The sequence below is a fragment of the Crocodylus porosus genome, unplaced genomic scaffold (genome assembly GCF_001723895.1).
Source record: "Crocodylus porosus isolate Cpor-Errol unplaced genomic scaffold, CroPor_comp1, whole genome shotgun sequence".
In the NCBI taxonomy this organism is placed as follows: domain Eukaryota; kingdom Metazoa; phylum Chordata; order Crocodylia; family Crocodylidae; genus Crocodylus; species Crocodylus porosus.
In genome coordinates this window covers 28,483,030-28,492,570 of record NW_017728886.1, presented here as the reverse complement: position 1 = coordinate 28,492,570, position 9,541 = coordinate 28,483,030, and the positions used below count along the sequence as shown (strand labels likewise).

General features: G+C 39.8%; 1 protein-coding gene across 1 annotated transcript in view; it reads left to right on the top strand.

Annotated features, from left to right (window-relative positions):
• The window catches only part of LOC109307568 (mycocerosic acid synthase-like polyketide synthase), a 38,385-nt gene extending 29,739 nt beyond the window's left edge, over positions 1 to 8,646 (top strand). The window contains exon 8 of the mRNA XM_019531592.1: positions 2,525 to 8,646. Coding sequence (XP_019387137.1) covers positions 2,525 to 8,098 — 5,574 coding nt within the window. The 3' untranslated portion in view covers positions 8,099 to 8,646. The remainder of the gene's footprint in view (positions 1 to 2,524) is intronic.
• Positions 8,647 to 9,541: the final 895 nt, after the last annotated feature.

The window sequence follows — 9,541 nt, the reverse complement described above, 5'->3', positions numbered from 1 at the left end:
ATTACCCCCAGGCTTGCAGGTGTGCTTCTAGAAGGGGGTTGACCAGACATGAGATGCACTCGGAGCCTGGTAGGTGGTTGGATGCTGTGAGGTGGGTGGTTCAATGCAGGAGCACCCCCTACAGGCCTGCTACACTCTTAACCAGAGGATTTCAACAAACCTACTCCTCACTTTTTACACTGCATTGCAGAATACTTCTATATGTCTTTTATATTTAAAGGCAATCCCACTGCCTTTCCCCCCCCACTGTCCTTTCTGTAGAAAGTATAGCCTTCCATGGCAGTATTTCAGTCATGTGATCTATCCCACCATGTCCCATGATCTCAACTGCACCATCATGCTGTGATTGCAGTAGGACCTCTGATTCTTCCTGCTTATTCCCCACATTTTTTGCATTAGTATATAAATATTTTAGGTAACTAATTGGTTATCCTAATTTCTCCCTAAGGCTTCCACTATTTCCTCCTCTTCTTCTTCTGGTGAACCAGGTATGCAGACAACAGACCAAAGCTAAAATAAGAGTCATGGGATCTGGATAAAAACCTAGAAGAGGAGGAAATAGTGGAAGCCTTAGGGAGAAATTAGGATAACCAATTAGTTACCTAAAATATTTATATACTAATGCAAAAAATGTGGGGAATAAGCAGGAAGAATCAGAGGTCCTACTGCAATCACAGCATGATGGTGCAGTTGAGATCATGGGACATGGTGGGATAGATCACATGACTGAAATACTGCCATGGAAGGCTATACTTTCTACAGAAAGGACAGTGGGGGGGGAAAGGCAGTGGGATTGCCTTTAAATATAAAAGACATATAGAAGTATTCTGCAATGCAGTGTAAAAAGTGAGGAGTAGGTTTGTTGAAATCCTCTGGTTAAGAGTGTAGCAGGCCTGTAGGGGGTGCTCCTGCATTGAACCACCCACCTCACAGCATCCAACCACCTACCAGGCTCCGAGTGCATCTCATGTCTGGTCAACCCCCTTCTAGAAGCACACCTGCAAGCCTGGGGGTAATGCTGCCACCATTCACAAGCCTTGGTCTGTTAGTGGCTCTGTGCCTCATGAGGTACACAAGCTTTATAGATCTGAAGGGTACTTGATCTACTGCAAGAACTTGGGGTGCTTCCCTTAGTCTAAAGCACAAATAGCAGTCTCCCTTAGTCAGCCGGACCAAGAGGACCCCAAGGCATAATCTAGACCCTCCCCCTATAAGTCTCCCACACTAGGTACAGAGGAGAACTTTATTGATTACAGGGAGTAGGTTTGGGATAGGGTACAGGGTAGAGCAATATGAAAGAAAAACCCTTAGAGCAAACAATGGCATGGTAGCATTTGATCACACATCTGAGTTACTTCAGGTTATATATCTAGTTAGATTTCAAGTAGCTTACTCACAAATATCATCCAGAGGCTGATAGAGCTTTCCTCTGAAGGCAGGAAGTTTGGAGTGTGTCCATATGTTTTGAGAGAGAGAGAGAGAGAAAGAAAAAGAGAGAGAGCTGCCTAGTTTCTTCTGCTCACAGTGTCTTCCTCATGGCTGCTGCCCCTCCTCCTGGGCAGCAGTTGTTGGCTGCCAACCAACCAATTTGAAATGCATCACTGGTTGCTGGGTAGACTGGCAGGGTCTCTAGGCCCCCTCCCAGTCCTGATGTCATTGTTTAGAACAATAGGGAGTTTAAGCACCCACCCAGGTGTGTAAGGCCAGTCACGTAGGTAAAGTGGCCTCTCACTTACTTCAATGAGCTGCTTAGCCACTAGAGGGATAGACAGGTGAGGAACCAAGTCTGAAAGATAGAAAAATGGGAAAAAAACTGGCACAAGGGGAACAGGAAGGAGGCTGTGATATAAATCCTCCACAAAGGGTCAGAAGGGAGAGCAGTAGAGTGATATCACAGTGAGCATCTGCCATAGGTCACCAAACCAGGAAGTAGAAGTGAATGAGGCCTCAGCCTGTACGTGAAAACATTCTATCCCTTCTTTATCTGGTGGACACCATCTCTTCATAGTAGTCCACCTTCTTGAAAGACCCCATGGCTGAAGAAACCAAAGTGCTGCTCATGACATTATCTATGCAGCCACGTGTTGATCTCTAGGATGATTCTTCCCCTACCCAGCCCCTTATCCTTGAGTGGAAGGATTGATGAGAATAACACCTGGATCCCTGTCCCCTCTGCTTTTTCATGTAGACCCATACAGTCTTTGGTCCCCTGCAGGAGGGAGTTGCTAACCACCAGTATACATTGCTTCCTCTTGGTGGCAGTGGTCTTGATCCTCCCATCCTGTGAGATATGTGGTTTGGCTTGTTCTGCTACTGGAGTAGATTTTTTCTTGTAAGAACATACATGTAACTCTTCTACTGTGAAGCTGAAAATTAGAGAAAATATGCATGTACTCCTAGTTTAAGCGAAAGTAGTGTATTTAATTGTTAAACAAAATGTTCTATCTGTACTTAATTTTGTAGCATTGTGTATTTTGTAAAAATTCCAAATTATTCCTTTTGTTTTTCCCTTTTTTTTAAACAGGCACAAGAAGACTACAACAAAATATGGGGTGTTATAAACGTCAGTGCAGTAAGTCAGAATGGTAGAACCGTCATTCCAATCACAAGACCATCTCAGATAGAACAGGAGAACTTGCTACGCAGCATTTATTCAGTACATGTTGAGCCATCAGCTGTGCAATATATTGAGGCACATGGCACAGGGACAGCAGTTGGAGATCCTACAGAAGCAGAGAGCTTAGGTAGCATTATTGGTCAAAAGAGGTCTTTGCAATTGCCAGCTCTTAAGATCGGTTCAGTTAAAGGAAATATTGGTCATGCTGAATCAGCTGCTGGGGCAGCTGGACTAATTAAAGTTCTTTTAATGATGCACCATGGGAAAATTGTTCCATCTTTGCACTACTCAGAGGAGAATAGTAGCATAGATACAGAAAAACTAAATGTATCCATCCCAACAACTGTGGAGAAATGGGAAGAGTCTGAAGAATTTGGAAGAGTAGCTGGCATCAATTGTTTTGGATTCGGGGGAACCAATGCTCATGTTGTTGTCAGGCAGTTGAAACAACCAGAAGTTCTTCCTGCATTTAAAAGGCCACTTGAATTATTTGTACTCTCTGCTGCTTCAAGTAAATCCCTCAAGTTGACAATGGAAGACACAGCTAAGCAATTAAACATAAGCAACTCAAAAACCCTCCCAAATCTGGCCTATACATCTGCCTGTAGAAGAAGCCATGTAAACTACAAATACAGAAAAGCCTTTGTTACAAACTCTCTTAAATATTTACAGCAACAACTTACATTGGCAGCCCAAGCTGAAATAACTCAGTCAAAGATGACCCCTCAACTAGTTTTCGTGTTTTGTGCTAATGGAGTAAATATCAGAAAGACCTGCAAGACACTGTTGAGATCAGAACCTGTGTTCAGAGACAAGTATAAAGAAATAGAAGCATTGTTTCAGAAATATATGCCAGTCAGCCTGCTGGAATTAAAAGAAAATGAATATGAGGATTTTTCTTTACCAGACATTGCCCAACCGATACTTTTTACTCTTCAGGTTGCTTTAGCTTCTCTTCTGAAACACTGGGGAATTAAGCCAGATGCTGCAGTGGGTCCTTCAGTTGGGGAGGTTGCTGCTGCCCATTTTGCTGGGTTCCTTTCTCTTGCAGATGCTGTCAAAGTAATTTATCACAGGAGCAGGTTACAGGCAAAGGTGACTGGAGGCAAAATGCTGGTAGTTGGCAATGTCCCTGTTGATGAAATATCGAAAGCCTTATGCCCATACTCTGGGAAGGTGTGCATTGCGGTTCTCCACAGTCCTTGTTCTTGCACCCTGTCTGGAGATGCAGATGCTGTGAGTACCCTTCATAAAGAGTTAGCTGAAGCATTCAGTAGTAGAAACATATTTCTTCACATTTTAAATGTCCCAGTTGCATACCACAGCCATGTGGTGGATCCAATAATGAAGGAAATGGAAGAGAGTTTGCAGTGTTTGGAAAAACAAAAGCCAGAAATTGAAGTGATTTCAACATTAACTGGGAAGGCTGCTTCCAAAGAGGATTTCACTACAGGCAAGTTCTGGGCCCAGCAGGCTCGAGATCCTGTTGATTTCACCCAGGCCATTTTGACTTCAGCTAAAGGAAAGGAAAATGTAGTGTTTGTTGAAATAGGTCCTCACAGGGTACTACAGAGATATATTTTGGAAACTCTAGGGAAACACACTCGGGTTTTTTCTGCCATGCAAACTGAAGCAGAATATCAGACACTTTTTACTCTTGTCAGAGATCTGTTTGAATTGGGATATAATCCTGACTGGCAGCACTTATATGAAGGGTATCAAAGCACACCAGCAACCTTTCCCAGGTATCAGTTTGATCGTAGGAAGCTAATGACATATTTGGACTTGCATCAACAAACGAACCGACGAGCTATAAACTCAGGACATCCTCTTATTTTCTGTGTAAACCAGGACAACACAGAATTCAGTTGCCTGATATCCCAAAGGTTAACACCCTATTTATATGAGCATAAGAGTAACGGTGTTGCTTTGGTTCCAGGTGCTTTTTTTATAGAGCTTGGTTTGGCATCTGTGTTGAATAGTATAAGACGTAAAGTGCCTCCAAGTACTTGTCAGATTAGCATCAGGTTTTCAGCCCCCTGCATATTAAACCAAAATTCCCAGGATTTAAAGATAAAACTGAAATCAGAAAAAGCAAGGACAGAGTTCCAAATACTGTCTTCATCAGGTGCAGTTTTTGCATCAGGACAAGTTATCATGAAGACTGGGGCTAGAGTGGAAGAAAACAGTATCTCCTTTAAAGACATCTTTAAAAGGTGTAAATCAGTAGTTACCCGAGATGAGGTTTATGAAACACTTTCTCAGATTGGATTTCAGTATGGTTTCATATTCAGACAGCTAAGTGATGTATTTTATAGTCCACAGTTAAAAGAAGGTATAACGAGCATTAAAGTACACAAACAGACTAGAGAAGAAATGTATGACTATTGTATCCATCCAGTGCTGTTAGACTGTTTTTTGCAAATGATGGCTGTTATGACTACAGTTACTTTCAAGATCAGAGCAGGTTTTCCTTCTGGAATAGGCAGCCTTGTAGTTCTCAGGCCTTTGGAAGAGGAAATGATGCTGTATATGAAAACAAGCAAATCTGTTGGGAACTACTTAGAGGTTTGTGGATGCTTCACAGATAAACATGGCTTTGTTTTGGCAGAACTGAAAAACGTTGGAATCACTTTGATGAATCAAACATCTATCATAGACAATGATTTGATGTTTGAAAATACTTGGAAAGAAATATTTCCTGTTCAATCAGTAGGATATTCAGGGGAAGCACCCAGAGTAATTGTGTTTGCTGACAAACTTGGAATAGCCCAGCTACTCAAAAAATATCTACACCACACATCAAGATATGTTATGTATGAAGATTGGGAGATGCTCCTGGAAGCCAAGAAGCCAGAAACGACTGCAGAGCATAAAATCAAAACAGAGCTTGAGGGCTATTGTGAAGTTTTGTTTATGTGGGGAATTCAGAAGTTAAGTGAAGAGCTTCCAGGCAAACTTGTGGCACAACTAACTAAGTATTGTGAAGCATACCGTCTAATTATTTTGGCACTGAGAGAGAAAAAATCCAAGTGTTCAGTTAGAATGATAACCTACAGAACAACAGAAAGAAATGTAGATCATATTAACCCTGGATTTGCTTTGTGTGGCATGACTAGAACGTGCGTAGTTGAAGTTTCAGAAATCATGTTCCAGATGATTGATATCAGCTCCTCAAGTATGCTGGACATCACAGCTCTAGCAGATGTTATTGTAAAATGTAAAGGATGTGATTATCCTGAAATATGGATCAATCAAGGGAGAATCTACACTTCTGAAATTAGACGTACACCATTTAAAGATATAGATTACTGCCAACCTGCAAAGTCTCCCGAGAACTCAGAAATTCTCACTTTATACACTTCGGACCCATACCAAGCAAAATGTGTATCTGCTGAATTAAGCAATAGCACAGTCACTCAGCTTGAGAATGACAATGTTGAGGTTCAAGTTGATAAAATATGTATCCATTCTGAAGACTATTTTCCTGTTAGTGTGTCTAGCCGAAACTTTGGTAATACTCTATACTGGAATTCACATATGCTAGATAAGTATAAGCTTTTAGCTTTGGATTTTAGTGGCATAGTCACTGCAACAGGCGGTGAAGTGAAAAAAGTTAAGGTGGGAGATCATGTTGCTTCCTGTTACCCAATTATTGCATCATCAAGAGTCAAGGTTCCAGGGACTGTTTGTTTCAATGTGAAGAAATTCCCATGCTTTAGACATGCACCTTGTGTGTCCTACTTCTTGATAGCCTGGGAACTTTTAAATCGGACGTTAACCAAGGTGAAATGCAATGGGACTTTAGGATTTATTTCTGCTGAGCCAGAGTCAGTTCTATGCAAAGTGCTTACTCTGACAGCACAAGAAGTGGGTTGGAAAACAGTCCTTGCAACACCCACAACTAATCAATGGCAACATGTAAATCAGTGTGTAGCCCTTGTTCTTCTCTCTCCTTTGGATGGAATACCTGAGGAAGGGCTAGCCCAACTTTCCCATCTCCAGGATGTTGTAATAGTATGCGGAAATCAAAAGCCAGAATGGGTTAGACATCTTATTGGAAGCGATCTTGAAAATATCCAGGTGCATGTCTTGAAGCTTGATATTTTTCAGAAAGCCTCTTTAAAACAATCTCAAAAGGTAGCCAATAAATGGATTCGTTCAATTAATTTGAAACTATTTAGCAACTTATCATGTTCTGTTTTTCAGAAGACTGAGAACTTTGAAAGGACAGGCACTCTTGAATCTTCCTATTTCACCTGCAGATCAGTTCCACTTGCTGTGCTGAAAGGCAGTGGGGAGACCCATGGGATTTCTAACATACCAATGTATGAAGCAGAGAAGAAAATGTTTAAGCAGAATGCTGTTTACATAGTGGTTGGGGGGCTCACTGGGCTTGGTTTTGAAACAGTGAGATTCATAGCCCAGAATGGAGGGGGCGGTATTGCTGTATTTTCAAGGAGGAGTCCAAACAAGGAGAAACAAAAAGAAATAAAGGCTTTGCAGGATCAATATGAAGGGAGCAAAATAGTCTGTCTGCAATGTAATGTTGTTTCTGCCCCCGAGGTTGAGAGAACAGTCCAGTCAGTTGATAAAATCTTTTCAAAGAGGCCAATCAAAGGAGTATTCCACAGTGCTGTGGTTTTACATGACGGACATCTTGAAGCTCTGAACATGTCTCACTTTGAGAAAGTATTAAGTCCAAAAGTTGCAGGGGTAGTCAATCTTCACTGTGCTACTAGAGGGCAGGATCTTGACTTTTTTGTGTGTTACTCATCTGTTACTTCATTTCTTGGGAATTCAACCCAGGCAAATTATGCTGCTGCTAATTCTTTTTTAGATATGTTCTGCCACTACAGGAGGAATAGTGGACTTTCAGGACAATCCATTAATTGGGGTGCCTTGAATCTTGGAATATTGCTAAATCAAAATCATATACAAAATATTTTGGAATCAAAGGGCATAGATATTTTACAAGTACATGAAATTTATGACTCTCTTAAAAAAAGCTTAATTTTGAATAACCCTCAGCAAGCTGTAATTAAATTAAATTTTGGAACTTTAACCAATCACGTTCTTTCTCGGATTGCATCGCTCAGAAGTCGCTTTACTACACTCATTTCAGAAGAGGTTGGCAATCAGCATCAACTCTCTGAACAAGCTGCTCCCAAGAATGTGTCTCTAATCAAATCTGAAGATTATGTCATCTCACTGGTGAGCCACCTTACGAATGCAAACCCGAATGATCTTACTATGAACACGTCCCTCGTATCACTGGGCATGGACTCTATGTTAGTCATGACACTACAGAATCGTATCTTTCATGAAAGGCGGGTGGATATACCTCATGTAAAACTACTGGATCCCCATACAACTATGTCAAGTTTAGTAGTACTTTTAGAAGAAAACTCTAATGAAAGTGAGATGTTTGAAGAAAACACAGCTATAGCTGAAAGTACTGAAAATGGATGCTGGTTATAGGAAAACTTTTCATGCAATAATATGATAATTTTGAAGTTACTTGGACTTTAATGATACTTAAAACAGTGCCTGTTTTTTAATTTTTCAGCACAATAAAGCACTGAATTGATGAGTTAGCTTACTTATGTTTGGTGCTGCATTAGCTTTGTAACTTTTAATCAGTTCTTGTATGTATTGTTTTGTGTAGCATATTTTAATTAATTTATATTACTAACAATAAATGAATTGATGCGCATACATTTTTATTTTGCAGATTTGAATGTGAAATGTTAATGTGATATATCATTTTTCCTATTTTCAGTATTAATTGAAGAATTGATTTCATTGTGTTTTAAATAGGAATACAATACAATTAAACTCAGCAGGATAATTTAGCAATTGTATCTGATTGGTTATTCTTTAATATCATAAAGTTATGTTATTTAGGAATTAAAAGATAGACATACCTTCCATAACTGAATATTGTACACTGAAAGGTTTTCTCAAAGATCATGTTAAATGCTTTTCTCATTTTTTGTTTTTTTTACATATCTGGGAAGAGAATCAAACCGAATAAATATAAAAGCATGCATTTTTAAAAAGCTGATCGCAGTTCTTTCTAATTAATATATTTCCTTTCCTTTATTTTAATTCATTTTAATATCTGGCCTTTTTTTGTTTATTTTGTTTTTTGCTTTTTTTAAAGGCTCCATGCTTTTAAAGAGTTTTTATTTTGTTTTGTAGGAAAAAAAATGATACACGAAGGATGAGATTTTTTCAAAGTAACTGGAAAAAGGTGAATGTCCAAATCCTATTGTCATTTCCTCAGGCTCTTTGAAGCAATTATGAGGATTTTCCCCATTTTAATAGTACCTCTAACAGAAAGGAGAGCAGCAAGGTAATGCAACAGACTTTGAAAATCAAGAGGTGCTGCAGACTAGTCTAGTTGGGATCCACTAGAATTCAGTGAACAAATCAACCAGTAATAATGATGAGATGGAGATAATGTGACAATCCAAGCCACTTAAGAGCCAAGGTGCCTTTGATTCCTGATACCAGCAGAGCAATATGGACTGTGTACTGAAGAGGTAAACTTAAACAGAGCTGCCTAAATAGTTTGTTTTCATTTTCTTTTTACCCAAAGCTGAAGAGAGATTGCTGATAGGGAGCAGTACAGTATCTGAACAATTTTCAAGACAGTGTATTGGCAGAGGAATGAACATGGAATGACTGAATTAATGCTACTAGGTATTTCAAGGCCTGTGGACACTCAGCCATTGCTCTGATAGTCTCAGTTCTGTTTCAGTAAGGATTTCAGTCCTGTGGATGATTATTGCATTACTACCACTAAGAGATGGAATTTTCTGAGGGGTGCCTTGAGTCTAAAAGGGTTGAGACCCACTGGTGTAAGGTATTATACTAGGTAATTAATAAGAGAACTAATCAACAACCAAGTTTATGAGG